The sequence below is a fragment of the Chelonoidis abingdonii genome, chromosome 3 (assembly GCF_003597395.2).
Source record: "Chelonoidis abingdonii isolate Lonesome George chromosome 3, CheloAbing_2.0, whole genome shotgun sequence".
Taxonomy (NCBI): domain Eukaryota; kingdom Metazoa; phylum Chordata; order Testudines; family Testudinidae; genus Chelonoidis; species Chelonoidis abingdonii.
The window spans coordinates 96,575,626-96,598,919 of record NC_133771.1 but is presented as its reverse complement, the minus strand read 5'-3'; the positions used below and the strand labels follow the sequence as shown (position 1 = coordinate 96,598,919).

Sequence of the window (23,294 nt, the reverse complement as noted above, 5' to 3'; positions counted from 1 at the left end):
GGTACTACGCTCTTTGCAGATATCTGCTATCCACCCTCACCAAATTCTCACGTTCATTATTCTTTTAATACCTTTACATTGCTAGATTTGCACTTTATCAGCCCAAGTACTTGTATCAGTGCACGGTGCTTCACATTTTGACTTGTGATATAAACACCCTTGGGTTTGTGCCTCCCACTTGTTTTCACTATCACTTTGTATTTGCATTTGATTACCATTGTGTTACATGTGCGTGTATAGACCCACTACCATCTTACATCCTCTATCTAAAATTGTTGACCATTCTATTATAGTAGCTACCATTTTATTTGCATCTTTTTTGGTACGATTTACCATTCCACACTGTATCTACAGTTGTTTCCTAATATAAGTTGAGTTGCATTTACTGTACCTTATCATTGTTGCTGAACCACTTACTGTACCCCACTGTTAGAACTCCCTTACACTGTTCAATAAGAAAACCCCCCCCCCTCTTGTCTATTGTAACACCGCTGTCACCCCATCCCAATCGATCGTATTTCATTGTTAAATTCCCACCACTTCCTTTTTCCTTTAATAAAGAAATGAATTGGCACCCCACCTGTGTGGTAATTGCTCCCCAAGATCCCATATACCTGCAGGCAGGGACATAACCCTGTGACTCCCCTTCAACTTCCTTTTGGGTCAGTACCCCCAATTTGAGAAACACTGGTCTCCCCCATGATATCTGTATCATATAAGGTAAAAGTACACACAAAAGACGAGATTTCATGGTCTGATACATTTTTCATGGCTGTGATATAGGTAGGGCCCTAAACATATTTGTCTACATACAGAACCAAGACACTGGGCCCTGTTTCTGACTGTATTATTAATACTAAATTATACTAATAAACCACAGTTGATAAGCTTGCTGCCGCCACACAGTCCTCCTGCTTGAAAGAGAGATAGCCAGATCCTTATGTGGGAGTAAACTGGTGTAATTCCACTGAAGTCAGTGGAGCTGAGTCAATTTATGTGATAATCTGGGTCAGAATGTCTGAGTTCCATTAGTAATGGCTGTCAATGCAATTAATAGCTTTGTTGAACTTGAGGTTTTTCCAGTTTAACTGTAGAGGAGATAGACTAGTGAAGATGTTATGAAGCAGAATGATGTGAAATGGAAATTAATACTAATTTAAGTTAAATAGTAAACTGTCTGTTTTTTCCCAGCACTAAAATACAATACAATTTATTGCAGTTTTATTCAGAAATTATTATAATAATTTTAGAAAGTTCTTGTCTTTCAGTCATTATCAGTTCTACTAACTATATTTTTATCAGCAAGGAGACTGGTATCCAAGCATAACCTCCATTGCTACTTGGTACTGTAACTCTTTAGGCTCCTGACTGCTGTTGTAGCTTTGGAAGACAAGCACACATGACTTAATGAATAACTGGATTTATTCATATTCAGTTAATTGGCCTCTGCAGTGTGCTAAAGAGGGATGTGGTTGACACCTTTATGACTTGATTAGTTTCTTCTAAACTAAGAGATAACATCTCAAGATCTTCATCCTAGGTCTCCTATTCAGACAGTTTAATAGAACAAACTGTCAGTTCTATCCTGTCTAGTCTTTAAGTCAGCAAGAATTTTTGTTATAAACTACTCTTGCTTGTTTTTTCATGCCAGACCTATCAGTACAGTCATTCTGCTTTCTCTGTCTGCTGTCTGACGGTTGCTAGTAGTTCATGGTTTTTTTTGTATTTTGTTTGCACAGTTGCATTACTTTATTAACCAGTGTCTGTTATCACTAAGTTATGGCTATAGTTTGTCCGTAGCATTACTTAAATAATCTGCAAAAAATTGGAAGAAATCTAAAACAGTGAGAAGAAAGTAGCTAATGGAAGACAACTGAGGAATCTAGGTGAGGAAAAGAAAGGAAGTCCCTCAAAAGGAAAGAGAGAGAGAAATTAAAGCAACAAAAAAATTATATTAGAAAGGTTTGGAAATCCAAAGAATGCAATCTGTAGTAAGAAAGAAAAAGACATAGTATTCTTAAAAAAAAACAACAACAAGGAGTCCGGTGACACCTTAAAGACTAACAGATTTATTTGGGCAAAAGCTTTCATGGGTTTAAAAAAAAAAAACACTTCTTCAGCTGCATAGAGTAAGAATTACAGATGCAGGCATAAATATACTGACACATGAAGAGAAGGGAGTTATCTTACAAGTGGAGAACCAGTGTTGACAATGCCAATTCAAGCAGGGTGGATGTGGTCCACTCCCAATAATTGATGAGAAGGTGTCAGTACCAAGAGAGGAAAAATTGCTTTTGTTGTGAGCCAGCACTCCAGTCCCTATTTAAGCCTAAAATAATGGTGTTAAATTTGAAAATGAATTGTACGTCTGCATTTTCTCTTTGAAGTCGATTTTTGAAGATTTTTTTGTTGAAGAAGGATGACTACTTTTAAATCTACTACTGAATGTCCAGGGAGATTGAAGTATTCTCCTACTGGCTTTTGTATGTTACCAATCCTGATGTCTCATTTGTGTCTATTTATTCTTTTACATAGACTGTCCAGTTTGACCAATGTACATGGCAGAGGGACGTTGCTGGCACATGATGGCATATATCATATTAGTAGATGTGCAGGTGAATGAGTCCCTAATGGTGTGGTTGATGTGGATGAGTCCTCTGGTGGTGTTGCTAGAGTAGATATGGAGACAGAGTAGGCAATGGGGTTTGTTACAGGGATTCATTTCTGGGTTAGTGTTTCTGTGATGTGATATGTAGTTGCTGTTGAGTATTTGCTTCAGGTTGGGGGACTGTCTGTAAGCAAGGACTGGCCTGCCTCCCAAGCTCTGTGAGAGTAAGGGATTGTTTTCCAGGATAGGTTGTAGATTGTTGATGATGTGCTGGAGAAGTTTTAGCTGTGGCCTGTACGTGATGGCCAGTGGTATTCTGTTATTTTCCTTGTTGGGTCTGTCCTGTAGTAAGTGACTTTTAGGTACCCATCTCACTATGTCAATCTGTTTCCTCACTTCCCCAGGTGGGTATTGTAGTTTTAAGAATGCTTGATAAAGATCTTTTACGTGTTTGTCTCTGTCTGAGGGATTGGAGCAAATTCGGTTGTATCTTAGGGCTTGGCTGTAGATAATGGACCGTTTAATGTGTCCTGGATGGAAGCTAGAAGCATGTAGGTAAGTATAGCGGTAAGTAGGTTTACGGTATAAGGTGATGTTTGTGGCCATCACTTATTTTCACTGTAGTGTCCAGGAAGTGGATATCTTGTGTGGACTGGTCCAGGCTGAGGTTGACGGTGAGGTGGAAATTGTTGAAATCCAGGTGGAATTCTTCAAGGGCCTCCTTTCCATCGGTCCATATGATGAAGATGTCATCAATGTAGTGCAAGTAGAGGAGGGACTCCGGGGGACAAAAGCTGAGTAAGTGTTGTTCTAAGTCAGCCATAAGAATGTTTGGCATACTGTGGGGCCATGCAAGTACCCATAGCAGTGCCGTTGTGGGAGAGGACAAAGTCACAAAGCTCAGCAACCAGGTGTGTCATGGCCTCATCAGGGATACTGTTCCTGAAAGCCTGTAGTCCATCCTCATGTGGATATTCAGTAACAGATTTAAAAGTAGCCATCCTTCAACAAAAAAGCTTTCAAAACCGGACTTCAAAGAGAAACTGGAGAGCTACAATTCATTTGCAAATTTAACACCATTATTTGGGCTTGAATAGGGACTGGGAATGGCTGGCTCACTACAAAATCAATTTTCCCCTCTCTTGGTATTGACACCTCCACATCAATTATTGAGAGTGGACTACATCCACCCTGATTGAATTGGCCTTGTCAACATTGGTTCTCCACTTGTAAGGTAACTCCCTTCTCTTCATGTGTCAGTATATTTATGCCTGTATCTGTAATTTTCACTCTGTGCATCTGAAGAAGTGGGGTTTTTTACCCACAAAAGCTTATTCCCCAATAAATCAGTTAGTCTTTAAGGTGCTACCAGATTCCTTGTTGTTTTTTTGGATACAGACTAATACGGCTACCCTCTGACACTTGGCAACATAGTATTCTTGGAAATTAGATGTGAGGGGTACAGATGATAAAAATATTTTCAGATTTTGAAAAAAGAAGAAAAAAATCTCTTGTAGAATTTATCCCCGTTTCTGGTTGTTGCTAAACTATTCATTGCCAGGGATGACTTTTGTCCTTGGTTTACAAAGATATTCTGAAGAAAATTGTATTTTTTTAATTAACTAGATTGCATTAAATAATGGGTATTTTCATTCAAAGAGCACATAATATATATATTTCAAAAATCTCTTTCCCCTACTAATAAATTGTCCAGTCTGTGTCATAGAGTGGGAAAGATTATCTGATTTTTTTTATTGCCATATATTGTATTATTCTCAGCATGAGTTTTTAAAGGGTGTATGTGTGGAATTCTGACATCCATCAAATCATAACATTTTACATGGATTAAGAAACATCTATTTTACATTTCATTATTTTAAAAAATAGGACTACACATGTTCAGTATAGTTCTTTTTTTCCTATGAACTGTGAGAGGAAAGTGAATCTGTCCCTTATGTTTAATTCTTTCACTGGATTCAACGTATAGGAAAATGCTTTCATAGCCTATTTTCTACTGTTTAATTATTGTTCCTGTGTTAGCTCTCCATTGAATTGACATGTCAGAGGTGTTCTGCCTTTTATTTGAGGAGAAATCATGTTCTTATTGAGAAAATTGATCTTTTGATGCTTGAGTATTGAAAATCATAGTGTTTCAAGACAGTTAAAGATAAGAGTTTTATTGATAAATGTCTGTCAGTTCAGTTTTGTGGAAAATTAAATTGTGCATATTGAATCAGACACAGTTTGGACTTCATTTCAATCACAGTCAATCGTTCTTGCCAAGAACAATAATCCACCTGTTGTCCATGGATTGTGATCTACAATATTTAAGTATCCCATACAATTTTGGGTAATCTTAAAAGAACACTAAGGTTTTATAGCTCCTGTTTTTTAAGTAGATGGTGGTAGTCCTCTGGATTCTAAATATTTTGTTTTGTTTTGTTAAATCTTCACTTCCAGTGGATTAACTGAAAAAATGAAAAGTCATGACTCTTTACATAGGATGAAAAGTACAAGTTTTATGTTCCCTTTTCTAGCACTGGATTTGCAGTTAACCTGCACTATGTTCAGGACTATGATTACATCAGATAAGCTAGTACACAAAAGCAAGAGTTTTTGGCTTGACAAGGTCCTATATAATGTGGAATTGTTATTAAATCCAAACCCCATGTTAATTTTATCATCTTTTAAAATGCAGAGAAAAATATAAAAGGGAATATGATAAAGGGAAAAATATTTTCCAGCAACTAAGAAATTATTACAGTGGAGAATAAAAGGTAAATAAAATCAATGAAATCAATCATGTTCTTTGAATACCAAGTGGACAATAATAACTCACTGTTATAAATTGAAAAAGAGTCTCGGATTCTGGGCTTTGATGCATCATTTTTCATAGTATCATTGGCCCGAATTACATAAGGCATTCTGACTTGGGTGCCTGGAAAAAAAATAATTCCCTCCTGTTGTTGTGGGTTTGCTATTTAGAGACCATTAGAGAAAGACCTTGTCTTGCTCGGAGAACAAATGATTTTTCTTATCTATAAGTGATGTTTCACAGATGGACAAGGTCAGTTTCTAATGACTCTCATTCTTTGATGGTTATATCTTATTAATGTTTTAATACACAGCTTGTGTTTTCTTATCACTGTTCTACCGTTGAACTGTCTCTCTTCTTTGTTAAATGTAATTTTCCTGTATTATGTTTTCTTCACTCTTTCAATAACATTTTGATCTATTTCCTCTGATCCAAATGGAGGGCTTATTTTCTTGGTTTCTCTTCTTAACCTTTTTCATTTCAGCCGGAGCTTCACTTATCTTTAGTGCAATAGTGTCCATGGCTTGTATGCAAACAAGGAAACTACAGAGCTCACTTAAATTGGTACTAGTAGCTCCTTTACTTTAGTTTCTTATGCCTGTTCAAGTGGAATGGGAGAAAATACCCATCAAATTAGGGGGTGATCTGATCCATCACAGAATTATCACTTACATTCCGGGAAAATGATAAATATTGGTTTTTGCTGAGATATATTAAAAATGTGAAAAACAATCACGTATATTAAGAGAATCATGCCATTGGATAGATGACAAAAACCTGCTTAGTGTGAATTTATTAGTGCTTTCTAGCCAGGAACAGAAACTAAACTAGAAAATTAAAATTAGAACCTGTTAGACCCTGGACCTCTCCAACTCAGAATATTTATTATGTGCTAATTGTTTGCTGAGGAATCTACACTTGTCTTTGATTGTAATGAGTGTGTGAGAGAATATCCTTTTGTTAGGTCTTTTACATTTAGGATTTAAATGTGTGAAAAAATAACATTTATAGAAGATGCTTAGTTTTAATGCACCAGATTTCATAGTTTTTTACTCCACTTTACAGCTTTTTAATCCAATACAAAGTGCATAAAGCAGATGCATACATTACAGTCACGCAGAACAACAAATGATGAACAAGTATCAGAGAGGTAGCCATGTTAGTCTGTTTCCACAAAAATATTTTAAAGAAATTATGAAAGTAATGGTAGGTCCCTTTCAGTTCAATGTTTTTAGTATATTTGGTGAGATTTAGAACGCTGTATGTGAAAACAAGGTTGGCTTTATACTTGTAAGGTCTCAAACTGCTGGAAGGGAGGCAATTGGACCAGGAGTTACAGTTTTGTCTGTTTCACCTGCCAGAGATAGGATAAGATGCTGAGAATGGCGGTATCAACAAGTAGGGCCTCAATTAATTGCTTGTTCCAGTTGTGCTGAAGGCTGGTTGTGACCACGAGAAACATGCACATACTTGCTTTTTGTTCTGAAACATCTTTTTTAGAAAAAATATCAGAGGGTTCACTTGTATATAGTTGTCTGTAATAATCTTTGCAGAGATTACTGACAGCACTTCAGATACAAAACAGTGTTCTGGACTTGGCATTAAAATATGTAAAAATATTACTTTCATCCATTTTCAATTAAAATCATCATTATAATGCAGACTTTTTACATGTTTATATTTCTTTTTTCTTTTGTTTTTAGCTGCAAATGCAAATGTGAAGAATGAAAGCCTTTCATCTGTGCAGCAACTTGGCATTAAAATGACAGTCAGGTACATTGTATTAAAATATTTCCCTTGTGTATTTCTAGAGTTCGTTTGATTTCTTTGCAATGACTTTAATGATATTTAATCTATCAACTCAACGTTTTGTACCATTTAAATCTAAAGATCATTTTTGAGAGAATGAATTCTTATTTTAAATATGAATAAGGTATTAGTACATGATTAAACTATCTGCAACAAATTAAATAGGTTATTATTCATTATTGTTCTAACGGCTAATTACAAGTTGTTTAGCAAGATTTACAGCTAAACTTACATTATAGAATCATTGAAATATAAGGCTGGAAAGGACCTCGAGAGGTGATTTAGTCCATCCCTCTGCTCTGAGGCAGGACAAAGAACGTCCCTGACAGGTACTTGTCTAACCTGTTCTTAAAAACCTCCAACGATGGAGATTCCACTGCCTCTCTTAAAGCCTATTCCAACAGGGCTTTGGAGCTGTGCTTCGGCTCCGCTCCAGCTCCAGGCAAAAGCCTGCAGTTCCACTGCTCCAGAGCTGCTCCATGGTCCGGCTCTGGGGTCCGCTCCAAAGCCCTGCATTCCAATGCTTAACTATCCTTCTATTAGAAATATTTTCCTAATATCTAACCTAAATCTCCCTTGCTGCAGATTAAGCAGATTATTTCTTTACCAAATTTCTACATCACTTTCTATAGGAATTTCAGACCCAGACGTTGCAAAGGATCACATCCATACTTAACTTTAAACTTTAAAGTCAATAGGAGAGCTCATGTGAGCGAGGTTGCATAAGTGTGTGAAGGTTTGAGGCATGAATTTCCAAATGATCTTAAAGAATTGCCTCATATGTAGGACTTTGCAATAGTCTTTTCTTGAAATCACAAAGACATGGATTATGGAAACAAGGTCTGTGTCTGAAACAAATGTTGAGGCCTTCTAATACAGTGCAGTTTGAAAAAAAATACAGTTTTGTCAATGGCTTCAATCTGAATGTCCAGGGACAGCTGAGGATATAATAAGACTCCTATGATAGATTGAAAACCTTAGGTCTGGTCTAGACTACCGGGGGGTGAAGGGGGAGGAGTGTTTCAATCTAAGTTGCAGAACTTCAGCTACATGAATAACATTGCTGAACATCACTGCGGAAAGTCGACGGCTGTGCCTCTCGTCCTGATGGAGTACCAGAGTCGACAGGAGAGCACTTGGCAGTCAATTTATCGCATCTACAGTAGACACGATAAATTGACCTCCGCTGGATCGATCACTGCCCGTCGATCCAGCGGATCGATCACTGCCCGTCGATCCAGCGGGTAATGTAGACAAGCTCTTAGTAACAAATGTCTGCTGTGCTCCTTCAATAAAATCTAGACCAATTCACCAGTTTGAGTCCCCTGCCCTAACCACAGTATACACTTAATGACATATAGGGCTATGAGTTCTCAACTTTTCATAAATTATAGAATTGTATTAAATGCATCCAGGAAAATGTGTTCTTGTTTTTAAAGAATAGACATTGTATGTTTTACTTTTATTTAAACTTAAGTATCTAAGTTTGTTTAAATTTTATTTTATTAGGTATGGTAAATATTTACATTTGCTGAAAGATGATGCTGAAAATGATCTGTGCCTGGTGTTAATGCACTGTGACAAATTTCTGAAACAACAGCAAACATCCATGAAGTCCTCACTTCGTATCCTTTTTTTGATGACACAAGTTAGATTGACCAAGACATTAGTGACAGTTGAACTGTCAAAGAAATTTTTCATTTATCTTGTTCTTTGAATTCCTGGTGGTGGTGCAGACTACATAGTATTTTTCATTACATTTTGTGCGCACACAAAAGAAAAATCCATTATTATGAAATCTTTCTATCACCAAAATATGAACTTGACAGAATAACTGTATGATCTTTGACTGTAACCCTCATCTTTCTCTTTCATTTGATTATTAAACTTGCGTGTGTGTCTTGTCTGGTTTTAATTTTAAGCTCTTTGGGGCAGAATCATGTCTTTCAGTGTGCTTTCAGCAATTAGCTCTGATCCCCATTAGGTCTGCTAGTTTCTTCTTTAATATTGATGATAATATTATTAATATTGAACATTTAGTCATCTGTAATTATTATTTGATTTGCACTAAGATTTTTATCTAACATTTTTTCATATAATTGTGTATTTTACTTGTTTGTATAAAAGAAACACAAAACAAAAAAATGCTTTGACAGGATATCTTACCTAGTAATGTGTTTGATTTATTATTTTATAAAATATTTAAGTATGCTGGGAAAATATACTTCATTTTTAAAGCCTTTCAGTTTTTTATGTTTACTATTGTTTTATGTCTCCTTAGAAATTTGGAAGCTGCAACCTGTTTTCTTACTGAAATGTTTTTTTCCGCCCTCCTCTTTATTACATGCACACACTTGTTTACTATTATAAAAGTACTTATGGGTGTTGGGCTACTGGCATTAACTTAAAATAAGCATTCAAGCACCTAGGTTTTGGTGGTTTTGTTTGTGTTTTTCCGAGGGTCATGGAAGAATTATGTGGACTTTGCAGAGAGGAAAATTAGATAGTTCAAAGTCTAGGGGCCTAATTTATCACAGTTAATTTTACTCCAGTTTTATACTGATTTAACGTTAATGGACTTTTTATGTTCAAGAAACCATCTTCAGTGTAGCTACACTGGTGCTACATTGGAGCTTCTGCAGTAAGACCCTAGGTCTACACATCTTGACATTGTTCTGTTTGAATTGTTATATTAACTTTCAAAATCCCATTTTTTTTAAAATACCTGATTTGTTGGGATTCACAATCTAATCTATTGTTTGTTTGTTTTTTTGTTTAGCTGATTCTTTGTTCCTCGGAGAAAAGAAACGTGCTTGTATGCCAGCAATAGTTGGTTGTTTGTCAGAGTTCCTTAACATTCTCTTACAGGTTGTCTGCAGGAAGGTTATGCTGGCTATGACTGGTTTGCATCGTCTGTATTTCTGATAATGTCAGGAGAGAGAGAGAAAACATTAACATTTCTTCAGCAATTTTCCAGTCTTCTCCTCTCAGCATTTCTCTGGCTGCGAAGACTGCATGTTTCTGTAAGACTTTAAAAGCTTTTCTTTTTAAAGGTGGCTTTTGACATTTTTAAAAGGAATATTTATCAGTTTTACTAAGTTGTTGTTTCACTTTTCATTAACATCCTCTAACTGAATGCTTGTCCGTTAAAAATTCTCTCAGAAACGAATATACAGATTTGACATTTGTTCAAATGGTTGTTTAAAGGCAGTGAAATAACATGTAGACTAATGGTAATGGCAGTGTTATTGAATGTTAAAGTTGGCAATAAAATAAACTTTATTAGTTGTGTTAAATTCCTTGTGTAGGGAGAAGGTACTTATTGAGTGGCCTTTTTATTATTATTACACTGTGCAAGTTCATTGTTTTGATTATTAGCTTACTTGTATTATAAAATCAATAAATGGCACGAAATATCAGAGTTGTACAGAAAAATACTAAAATGCTTTTAGTAATTAGAAACTTCCATACTGACCAAGTACTGAATGATTCCATATTTCAAATGGCTGGTATTTAAATCAAGCTAGTTACGCAAGCTCCATAATTTTCATCCTTTGTTAAATATGATGTCATCTATTTTAAAAAATCTTTTTTTGTTTGGTTAGGTATTGTACTTTGTCAGGTTCTGCGACTGGTGTAAATTACATTATCAGCTATAGTCAGTCACTAGAAAATTGTGGGCTTATTAGATGATTCTCTAGCTCTTTTTCAAGAGGGTGTTTTATATATTCCCACTTGTAGTACATAGCACCTGGTCCAGTTCTGCAGCTGTTCCAGCACTGAGAATGTTGGGTTCATTTTGTGAGTCTGTTTGTGCTGACCATCCTCCGTACTGAGGAGTTTGGTATCTTCATAGCTTAATTAACAAGTGTGGAACTTCCAGGCAAAAGTATAAAGCAGTTTTAGGCTAAAGAGCCCCACATTAAATGTTAATTAGCTCCAACAAAACATTAACATACAATCCAGAACCCAGCTCTACCTCCTTTTTGGCCCAAACAGGAATCTTCATCTCTCCCATTATATAACTCTCAATCCCAACTGAGGTGTCACTATATGGAGTGGGAGATTGTAGTATACGTGCAACCTCCTGTGAGCCAAAGGCGAAAAAAGGAAAAGTTCAAAGGAATGCACATCTTCCCCAAGTCAAAAACACATTACTTACAAACCACACATCCATCTACCCAGAACATTCCACACTGGTAACCTCTCATTCCCTTCTCCCATTCAAATAGAACTTCACTCCTACCCTCCATATATATTTCCCTCCACATACACACACCATACCTGGGCAAATCATGACAGCTCCATCCAATTTTCTACCCACTATATAGGATTGCAAAAAGAAACCCTCTTGTATTCTCTGCTCCTTCATTTATAAAACAACAGTCTCTGTGTGTCTGATTGGGCAACAGATGGGGGGAGGAATCACACTTCCTACTCACAAAGGTACCATTCATTAAACCATTTATGTAATAAGGAATTGGGCTGTCAACCGAGATAAATATCTGGTAAACATTTTTGTATCAGTTTCTCTCTTTACAGTTTCCACACATTTACCACACTTTTCTCCTGCTTCTGGTACCAAAGAATATTTACTTATTTAGTAGTGTCTTTTAAAGTAAAATCATACATTTTCTTTCATAGTAAGTAACAATTATTATTTGTTGTTTGCTTTGTTGGTCAGGTACACCTACCTATTGACACAGCAGAATCTGGCATTCACCCCATCTATTTTTGCAGTGCTCACTACATTGAGATGTTGCTGAAGGCTGAGTTGCCACTTGTCTTTTCAGCTTTCCACATGTCTGGTTTCACTCCATCACAGGTAATTTACAAAAGCATATTAAAGGATTATTTAAATGTTTGACTTAAATCCACAAAATCAAGGATATTCAGAAAAGGTTGAAGCTACTATGGCTCAGCTACGTAACAAGCTATAAAACCCAACCACAATAAAATGACTAAAGAAGTTTTAGTCTTCAGCCACACAAAGTAAATTGTTATGAAAATCAGGTAACTATTCATTTTGTAGGTTTTTTAATATAGATTTTTATGTTTAGGACTAAAAGTACACAGTTAAAACATTTTAAAATGGAAAACAGTTGACTTCAGTGGAACTTCAGCTGAGGAGCTACCCCTTCCTGGTTTATGCAAAAACGTGACCAAAATGTGCTGGATTTTTAAATGGAATCATAAGGGGTAAAAAAATCTCACTGGCTTAAATTCCGTAGTATATTTGTATGGTGTATGATATAAGACAATTCAGTTTATATTGGAGTTAAAGTTCCTGATATCACAATCAATCATTACAATTAGGTGAAAAAAGTAAACCCAAATCCATATATTAATGTACTGTTAAGGCTGAGATTTGGCTCAAGCACAGCAACCATAGCCCCCCTCGTGTGTTGAAGATGTAAAGTCCGACGTAACTGCTGTTGCTTCTAGAGATTTACTCAAGGCTATGGATGAACAAACACCCAGGCTCTTCTTCCCCCTGGGCATAACTCATTAAAAAGGTCATTATGTGCCAAGACTTGGGGGCCCAAGTGTATTCTTTATGGGAGTGGGTGTGGATGTGATGCAAGAATTGATTAAAAGAGAGAAAACATGAACTCATCAAGATTTGCAATGACTGAATTTGATTCTACTTCCTTACGTGTACTGCTCAGTCTTACCCATAAAGGATAAACTTTAAAATATAAGAAAAAACTGCCTTTCAGAGTGAAAGGAATGGACTATTTTTAAAAAATTAGAAAGGGAAGGAAGTGTAATAGCACAAGTCATCATTTCATACATGCTGTCATTGCAATCAACTGTTCTTGTCTAGTTTAGGATTAAAAATGTGTTGTTAGTACCCGTTAATGAACATATCCTTACAACACACCTTTTATTCTCCTTTAGACAAGCATAGTGAACAGGATCAGGCCCCAGTAAAAGCTAATTGCCTGAGTTTCAGAGATGCTGAGCATTCCCACCTCCCACTGGATTCTAGTTCCTACAGGACAGACGTTCTTATCACAGAAAAGCTCATATGAGGGGAATGAATGTCATAGTATTAAAGCATTGGACTGGGATTCAGGAGATCTGGGTTCTGTTCCCATCTGTCCCAAAGCCTTCTTGTGCAATCTTGAACAAGTCACTTTAAGGCCTCATTATCAAAGGTGTTGAGATCAAGAATCCCAACTCAGTGAGAGTTGTTGCTGCTCAACTTATCTGAAAATCAGTTCCTTAATTTCTTTATTCTTCAGTTCCCCATCTGTTAAATGGAGGTAGTAATATTTCCCTACCTCCACAGGGGTGTTATGTGGATAAAATCATTGTACGTGAAGTGTTGAAATACAACAGTGATGAGCAGTTGAACAATGTATTAACTAAATAAATCAATATTGGCATTAACACCCTTATTGGAAGTCTCAGCAGGGATGTTAAAGACTGAACATGGAGATTGAACTAGCTTCCATGCAGTCCCTCCAAGGTCAGGGTTGAGGTATATTGGTGGGGCAGTGTGGCGAAAGGTACTGCATAAGCAGCAAGAATGCAGGCTATTGAGTGGAATAGAGGCTTTCCCTCCAGGGATCTCACTCTCACAAACACTGCACTTGCTTTTAAAAATAATAAATAATCTGTCTTTAGAAAAATATATAAGATAACCTGTATGCCAAGTTTTATCACAATTCACAGTAATACCCACGGCAAGAATAAGTTTTTAATGGAAACACATAGAATGGACACCACTGTAATAAGCACACATCCTCTGGCTACATTATTGTGTTATTTTACTGCAAAAAATAATGCTTCAATTAACTATGAAAGCAACTTTGACATATATAAATGTCAGTGTATAAGAATACACAGCTGAATGCAATTTCATTCCACAGCATAGCCGTTGTAATCTAATTAGAAACACAATACTTTCTGCTGCTGCATATTTTTAAACAGTTAGGGGCTGATTAACAAAGGATTTGTGGTCTAGAGCTAAATGAAGTGTGCTATACACAAGGGATTAAGCAACAAATTGTGATTTAGAAATGGAAAAAACAAGAGCTGCTAAAGCCCGTGTCTTCCATACCATTCAATTAAATCCAAAGGTACCTCAGGGAAGGACCTACCATTCATTTACAAGGCACAGAAATTCTTTCATTTAAAGGGAAATACACCTTCAAAGGCATCCATGCCATTTAAAAAGATCTTAAGAAAATTCAGTATGTAAGGAATAGTTTATTTTTTCTGACATTAAACTTTGAAATTTGTGTTTCAACTTAAACAATTGCCTGTATAGATGTACATTACTGGAATACATGCATTGGGTTCTTCTATATAGCAGTGTCCATCAGGGCTGTACATGCATGATTTCAGGGCCATTGATATCAAATGAGGATCATGGTCCCTGCTGCAGCTCAGTTCTTTTTAACCATCATAAGCAGTGAGGCCAAACTTCAAAGCTCACTTTATTATCTTTTTCAAAATCCCTTTTTCCTGTTAGCAGAACAATAGTTGTTAAGAAGGGAATATGTTTAGGACGATTAATCTGGAGGTTTTTTTCACTTTTGGAGTCAATTTGTTTTGTTGGATTGACTTTATTGGTTAGAACAGCACTGTTATGTATCACTTTTGCATCGTTCCAAGCCAGACAATATTGAGACCAACATATCTGAAGCCAGTAGCTGGCTTTGAATTATTTTTGATCTTATCTTTCTCTGACCACCTCCTGGAGAGTCACTTGTTCTTTTTAAAGTCCCAAGAGTAGTGAGCCATATGGGAAGTTCTCAAAGGAGGAAAATGGTTACTGATCTTAGTGTGGTAACAGCAGTTCTTTTGAGATGGTTGCCCATAGGAATTCAGACTCCCTGTGTACCTTCTTTAGAGCCTCAGGTGAGGAAGCCTTGAATACATGACTTTGGGAATGACTAAAGGGCATTGGAAGCCATGCCTCTTTTATGCTCTTACAGCTGAGTACAAGGGAAGAGTTTAAGACCAACACTGCTTGCTACAAACTTACGGGTTTGTGCAGCAGAGGCACATTTTTCTTAAGAGTGAGGATCTACACAGGCCTCTTTTCAAGAACCACAGTTACTATGGTAAATAATATGTTTTATTCAATATACCAACCATGAAGTGTATCATTTTAAAATGCATATATTAAGCGGGGGTTCTCTGCCTGTTAGTCATGATCACCAACTTATGCGTTGAGTAGGAGTTCTGGGTAGATCCTGGCTGGATGAGAAGAGGGCATGGGAGTCTTGGTGTGGAAAAGGGGTTTGTGGTATAGAAAGGTTATTAATTAATCACTGAATTACTGTAATAAATTGAATTTTTGTATTTTTCTAGATTTGTCAGCAGTGGCTAGCTCAGTGTTTCTGGAATTACTTGGACTGGAGTGAGATCTGTCACTACATTGCTACATGTATTTTCCTTGGTCCTGATTATCAGATCTATATGTGTATATCTGTGTTCAAACATCTTCAGCAAGATATTCTGCAGCACACACAGACCCAAGATCTACAGGTTTTTCTCAAAGTAATGTTTTCTTCTTTAGATTACCAGATTAAAGGAAAGATACACTTTCCAGACTGAAAAGAGATATTATTTTGCCAAACAACTGAATTTCCAGTATTGATTTTATTTTAGTCTCATTCACTTCTCTTTCTCTCTCTCATGTCTGTTTTCCATGAGGAACAAAGGGCCTTCTGCACTACCTGCTATCTTTGCTGATCTCCTGCTGCATTCTTAGCTTGTTCCCATGTCATTCTGATAGCTTTCAGTTCTGTTTGTTTTGTCCATTTTCATGTTATCCTTTCTCTACCTCATTGTCTCTTGCCCTGGGAATTCCAGTCCAAGGCCTCTACTGCTGTTATTTAGGTCTTTCCTCCATCTATGTCAGGGGTGGGCAAAGTTTTTGGCCTGAGGGCTGCATCGGGTTTTGTAAATTGTATGGCGGGCCAGTTAGGGGAGGGTTTCGTGGCCTGGCCCCCACCTCCTAGCTGCCCCCCCCAAGACTCCTGCCCCATCCAACCCCCCTGTTCACTGATGGCCCCTCTGGGACCCCTGCCCCATCCACATAGCCTCTCTCCCCATCCCCTGACTGCTCCCAGGCCCCTGTAGTCCCATCCAAGTCCTCCTCTCATTCCTGATGGCCCCCCTGGAACCTCTGCCCCATCCAACCATCCTTTCTCCCTGTTCCCTGATTCCCCTGGAACCCCTGCCCCTTGCTGCCCCATCCAGCCTCCACCCCCCCGACTGTCCCCGGGACCCCTACCCCCATTCAATCCTCTGTTTCCCCCTGACCGCCATCCACACCCGTGCCCCCTGCCCACCACCCCGAATTCCCCTGCCCTCTATCCCCCCCTCCTACTCCCTGCCCCCTTACCGTGCTTCCAAGAGCACCAGTGGCTGGCGGTGCTACAGCCATGCCGCCTGGCTGGAGCTGGGCCATGCTGCCGCCACTGCCACCATGCAGCACAGAGACCGGGTCAGGCCAGGCTCTGCAACTGCGCTGTCACAGAAGTTCACAGCCCTGCCACCCAGAGCATTACTCCGGTGGCGGAGCAAGCAAGTTGATGCTGCGAGGGAGACGGAACAGCAGGGGAGGGACTGGGGGTAACCTCCCGGGCCAGGAGCTCGGGGGCTAGGCAGGGCAGTCCCATGGGCTGGATGTGGCCCGTGGGTCCTAGTTTGCCCACCCCTGATCTATGTCCTAGCCATCTCAATTTTTTTATATAATTTCCTTTCCTATTAGTTTCTGTTTTGTCATTCTCCAGAGTTGTTTATTTGTGACTTTTTTTCTAGCCATCTGATACTGAAGATTTGTCTAAGTTGATGGAAACTTGGAATTTAAATAATAAGTCATAATAAGTCTCCAAGTTTCAGTGCCACATAGTAAGACCAACTGTATAGTGGTGTTATATATTCAAAGTTTAGTTTGGAGGGAAAGATTTCTGTTTCTCTTGATTGGCTTTAGAGTTACAAACATATACGGCTTTTACTCTTCTGGTTTTAAAGTCTTCATCTGTTCCACCCATTGTAAATTTACAGTGTTGCCAAGATATTTGAAATAGCAGGCTTCTTCATCAGTCTTGGAAATTTCTGTTGGTGTTCTGTGTTGTGTGTTAATTCTTATGGTTTTAGTTTTCTTGGTGTTGATTTTTCAACCTTACTAACTGGGCAGAGGCATGGTGATCATACATTGGAGCTTTCATGTCTCTGTGAGTATGGTATAGCAAGATGATGTCATCTGCAAAAGTCAGTCTCATGTTAACTTGTGCAACAGTCCATTGTCTGACCCTGTGGTCTTTCTCATTACCCTATCCCCTACCAGTAAAAAAGATCATAGGTGACATAAGACATTCTTGTCTGACACCTGTAGTAATCTTGAATGATTTAATCAGTTAACTGCTATGTATTACTTAGCATGTCATATTTTCATAGAAGCTCTGAATGATGTTCACGTATTTCGGAGGAAAATTTCCATAGTGACACAGCAACTTCCATAAAACAGTTTTATCCTCTGTATGGCTTTTTGGAAATCTATAAAATCAATGTAAAGTGGTAAATGCCATTTGATCAACAGTTCTATGATGATGCATAGGGTTACTGATTGATCTATACATGATTTCTCTTGTTTGAATAATATCTCTTCTTGTTGAAACTGTGACCCTACCATTTTCTTTATTCTGTCTAGAATAATACCTTTAAATGCCTTACTTGGAATAGAACACAATTGAATGCCCCTCCAGTTTTTACCCTTCCTGAAGTCTCCTTTCTTTGGAAGCTTCATTATATGACCCCTTTTATACTTGTCATTCATTTATACTGTAGTTGTATTTCTTCATCAAGCAGGGCAAAAAAGAATAGTGTTCTCCAAAGAAAAATACTGATACATATAGGCCTTTTCTAGCTCCTATTGGAATTAGTGGGAAAATTCCTGTTGACTCCAGTGGGAAGTGGATTGGACTCTAACTTCCCGTGTATGTATGTGGCTTCCATTCAAATTAGGTGTGTTTCAGAGGTGTAAAGTTATGCAGTATCCTCTTATTGAAGCTTGAAAACATTTGAATCACAAAGTTTTCCCTTCAGATCATTGTTGTTTTGATAGCTGCCTCTTTAGAAGGACTTTGCAAGGTTTGCTCATTTATATTATTGTAGGCTTATAGTTAGCGTTCCTGCTGCCATGAGTATCACCTGGATGGGTTACAAAGCCTGGGAGGGAAACTGTCTTTTCAATAAAATCTTAAGATATTTTATACTAAACCTTGAACAGCTGCCAAGATGATCTCTACCCTTCATTCATTTCCGCAAATATTGTTTGTACAGCATCCCACCAGATTAAAATTTGGAGAAAGAAGGTGAATTGAGAATTTGAAATCTAATTTAAATGATTAAAATATAGATTTTGATTTGTAGACTTGATAAACAAAGTTGCTCATTACTTTCAATGGGTAGTTTTCCTCCTAGTTCACGGGGAATATTGACTGGTTCAAGATCAGTTTGGCTATGTCTGTGAGAGCAGTATAGAAACAGGAACAAGACAAACATACCATCTTGGCTGGCTGAATTTCATTCAGTTTTTTTTTTTAAAACAGTGGTTCTAGATGTTCTAAGGAATCTGCAGACTATGACCTATGGGATTCAACCCCCTTATCCAACCTCCATGTTCTCTATAGATTGTTAATGCTTCACTTTAGGAGGTGAAGGTGCCAGCTTCCTCTAAACGTAATTGTTTGAGTCCTTGTTCAAGAAGCCATTATTTAAAGTTAGTAACTGCACCAATCACTATTCTGTTCTGGACTTTCCCATTTCTCCACTCATATCTTTGGTCATTGATTTTCTCCTTCTGGGGATGGACAAAGATCAGGTTTCTATATTGACACTGAAATATTCCAGATGGTGGTGAGCTTTAACAATTAGCATCATTAGAGAGCCACTACCATGACAAACATAAAAAGCACAAAACTTGTATACCATGCTAATGGAGAAGCAAGCAGTATATTTTGATTCAAAAACACATATGGTGAATGTTTCCTGTTTGTTTTTGTGAAAATATAGATGAAAATAATTAAACAAAATACTCTGCTTCCCAATCAATGTAACCAGTACATTGGCAAGATACCTGAAAAGACTAAGCATCAGCAGGTGGACTCAACAACCATCTCTACGTTCACCAAGGAAATGAACTTCAAAGAATCCCTGACCATGGAAGAAAGACTGTACTCTGCTCCAGTAAAAATCAGGCTTTTGAAAAGCACAGTACTTAATTAAAATACTTCAAGTAAATCCCACATATTATGGTAAAAAGAATTAATAATTTTAAAATAATCAGGTTAATTTTCACGCCATCTATCGCTGCCACAGCATATACTCCTGAACACACCAACATAGCTGTTTTTGGCAGGCAAATTGGTGGGCCAAGCTCAAAACTCTACCTACGTCTTGCCCCCGCTTGCAAAGGAAAGGGATGTAGTGGCTATGTTGAGTTTGCTTCCCCTTTTGTGCTGGCAATACAAGAGGTAGCTGGTATAGGAAAGTAAGCTCCCAATGCCCATGGTTCGCCATTCCCGGCCAATGGGAGCTGCGGGAAGTGGCGCAGGCAAGAAGCAAGAGGGACAGACTTCATCCTTTTGGAGGAGGCCTTATTTGTTCAACTTGCTGTATCAAAAAGCTAGAGTCATCAGATGCCAGTATATCAATCACTGAAAAGAAAGGGAAAAACTTCCATTACAGCTTTCCTACATAGGATCTTTAGCTCTTCAGGAACTCTCAGTGCTGGAGGTTCCCAGTGCCTCACAGTCCAGTGCTCTCGGTGCTGTCAGTACTGGGGCAGATTTTTCAATTCGTGATCGCTTTCTTTTAGTGATTCTCAGTGTGAGAATGTCTGCAACTGCTTTTTGGTAGCCTTTCTAGGAGCAAGTTTCTTGGCAACTGTTGTTAAAGCGGAGCCCCTGTCAGAGGCTGCCGCTGGCAACCATTGGCCAGAGGGTGACGTGAACTCAGGGTTGGAGGCTGGCATGAGGGATTTCTCCATCATGAGGCACTTCAGTTGAAGATCCCTGGCTTTTCTTGTCCTAGCTGTCAGTTTTCTGCAGTATGGGCACTTTTAAGTAATGTGTGTCTCGCCAAGGCGGCGGACATACTGAGTGTGATAGTCAAAGACCAGAATCTGCAAGTCAGGCAGCGTTTAAAGCCAGGTGAGCTGGGCATGCCTGAGAGTCAGACTCTTAGAGATAAAAAACAAGGGTAAACCCTGTCTGAGGGTATGTCTGTACTACGGGATTATTCTGATTTTATATAAACCGGTTTTATAAAACAGATTGTATAAAGTCGAGTGCACGCGGCCACACCAAGCACATTAATTCGGTAGTGTGCATCCATGGTCTGAGGCTAGCGTCGATTTCCAGAGCATTCCACTGTGGGTAGCTATCCCGTAGATATCCCATAGTTCCCGCAGTCTTCCCCGCCCCTTGGAATTCTGGGTTGAGATCCCAGTGCCTGATGGGGTAAAAAACATTGTCGCGTGTGGTTCTGGGTACAACCTCACCCCTCCCTCCGTGAAAGCAGCAGACAACCGTTTCACGCCTTTTTTCCTGGCTGAACTGTGCAAATGCCATAGCACAGCAAGCATGGAAGATGGATCCTGCTCAAGATCAAAAGACCCACAATCGTGACAGTTGTAAAACACCTCGCGCATTCCGTGCAGTCTATGCTGAACCAGGACCTGCAAAGCCAGGCGAGGAGAGAGCGGCTACGGCAGAGCGGCGACGAGAGCGATGAGGACAGGACACAGAAATTCTCTCAAACCACGGCCCCTGCCCTTGGAGATCCTGCTAGTAATGGGCAGGTTCTAGCCATTGAACGCCGATTTTGGCCCGGGAAACAAGCACAGATGGTGGGACCACATAGTTTGCAGGTTTGGGAACGATCGCAGTGGCTGCGAAACTTTCGCATGCATAAGGGCACTTTCATGGAACTTTTGTGACTTGCTGTCCCTGCCTGAAACGCCATAATACCAAGATGAGAGCAGCCCTCACAGTTGAGAAGCAAGTGGCAATAGCCCCTCTGGAAGCTTGCAATGCCAGACAGCTACCGGTCAGTTGGAATCATTTGGAGTGGGAAAATCTACTGTGAGGGCTGCTGTGATGCAAGTAGCCAAAGCAATCATTAAGCTGCCGCTACAAAAGTTGTGACTCTGGAAACGTGCAGGTCATAGTGGATGGCTTTCCTGCAATAGGATTCCCTAACTGTGGGGGGCGATAGAGGAACCAATATCCCTGTCTTGGCACCGGAGCACCAGGGCACCCAGTACATAAACCGCAAGGGGTACTTTCTATGTGCTGCAAGCAACTGGTGGATCACAAGGGACGTTTCACACAACATCCACGTGGGATGGCCAGGAAGGGTTCATGACACTCGCGTCTCAGCAACACTAAACGCTGCAGCAAGGAATTACTTCCCAGACCAGAAAATAACCGTTGGGGATGTTGAAATGCCTGTAGTTATCCGGTGACCCAGCCTACCCCTTGATGCCACGGCTCATGAAGCCATACACAGGCAGCCTGGACATAGTCAGAGCTGTTCAAACTACAGGCTGAAGCAAGTGTGGAATGGTGGTAGAATGTGCATTTGGCCATTTAAAGTGCGCTGGTGCACATTACTGACTCGCTCAGAACCTCAGCCAAACCAATGTCTCCATTGTTATTGCTGCTTGCTGTGTGCTCCACAATCTCCATGAGAGTATGGGGAGACCTTTATGGCGGGTGGAGCTGAGGCAAATCACCTTGGCCGCTGATTACGCGCAGCCAGACACAGGGTGATTAGAAGAGCACACCACGAAGCGATGCGCATCAGAGAAGCTTTGAAAATGAGTTTCATCACACGGGCCAGGGTAAGGTGTGACTGTTGTGTTTTTTCTCCTTAATGAACTCCCCCCATTGGTTGACTCATCCATGTAAGCAACCCACCCTCCCTTCGATTACAGCTTGCTTAAGAAATAAAGTCACTATCATTAAATCATGTATTCTTTATAAAAAGTCATATAAAAGAGAGAGAGACTGACCAGGTATCCCGGTGTGGTTTGGGAGGAGAATAGGAGGAGGAAAAGGCCACTAAAAATTATTCAAAGTAATGACAGCCTTTGTTGGGCTGTCCACAGAGTGAGGAGTGGGCGGGTGCACGAAGCCTTCCCTACGCGTTCTTACACGTCTGGTGAGGAAGATGGAACATGGGTGAGTGGTGGAGTGGTACACAGGGGCTGCAGCGGCACTCTGTGACCCTGCTGCTATTCCTGAAGCTCCACACAGATGTCGGAGAATGCAGTTTGATCATGCAGCAGCCTCAGCGTTGCATCCTGCTCACAGCTGATCTTCCTGCCTACACCTCTCCCACGTTCGTCCCTCCTATCCCATGTTGGTCTCCTCCTGTTTCACGTCACTGCATCTTTCCTGTAATTTGATACCACGTCCTTCCACTCATTTCAGATGATGCTCTTCATTGTGGTTACTTCCATGATTTCCAGAACATTTCGCTCAGTCTTTTTTTTCCTCGCCTTATCTGAGATAGCCTCGGGATGGAGTAAGGAGTTTGAAAAATTTGCAGATGCATGAGTAGGTAAAAAAAAAAGGAGAGAAGCATTTAAAAAGAACATTTTACAGAGAAACAATGTTATTACTCTTCATCACAGTGAACACTATTCACCTTACAAGCACATGAGTTTCACTACAAGAATCCATTTTCATTTAATATTGAGTGCCTGCGGCTCTGTGTAGAGATTCAGCAGAGGCAGGTCCAACCAGCAGAAATTCAGCTTGCAAGCGCCAGTGTAAGCCATTATCTTTCAGCTTCTGCACCCCTTCATACATCAGTGCCCTCCTTTCCCAAATACCAAGCAATGCCCATGCAATGTGCTTTCTTTCCTGTTAACATGCAGCAGCAGAAACACACACCCCCATCCCATTCTCTGGGATGATCGCTTTACCCTCCCCCACCGTGTGTTGGTATCATGAAAATCACCAGCTAATCACCCCCCTTCTCCCCCCACCGGCAGGGCTGGTAGCAGGAAGACCCTGCTAGCCA

The 23,294-nt window shown here is 39.4% G+C and overlaps 1 protein-coding gene across 1 annotated transcript in view; it reads left to right on the top strand.

The window, feature by feature from the left end:
• The window catches only part of TBC1D32 (TBC1 domain family member 32), a 224,969-nt gene that overhangs the window by 157,902 nt on the left and 43,773 nt on the right, over positions 1-23,294 (top strand). The window contains exons 28-32 of the mRNA XM_075063908.1: positions 7,127-7,196; positions 8,742-8,857; positions 10,101-10,255; positions 11,917-12,057; positions 15,561-15,749. Coding sequence (XP_074920009.1) covers positions 7,127-7,196; positions 8,742-8,857; positions 10,101-10,255; positions 11,917-12,057; positions 15,561-15,749 — 671 coding nt within the window. The remainder of the gene's footprint in view (positions 1-7,126; positions 7,197-8,741; positions 8,858-10,100; positions 10,256-11,916; positions 12,058-15,560; positions 15,750-23,294) is intronic.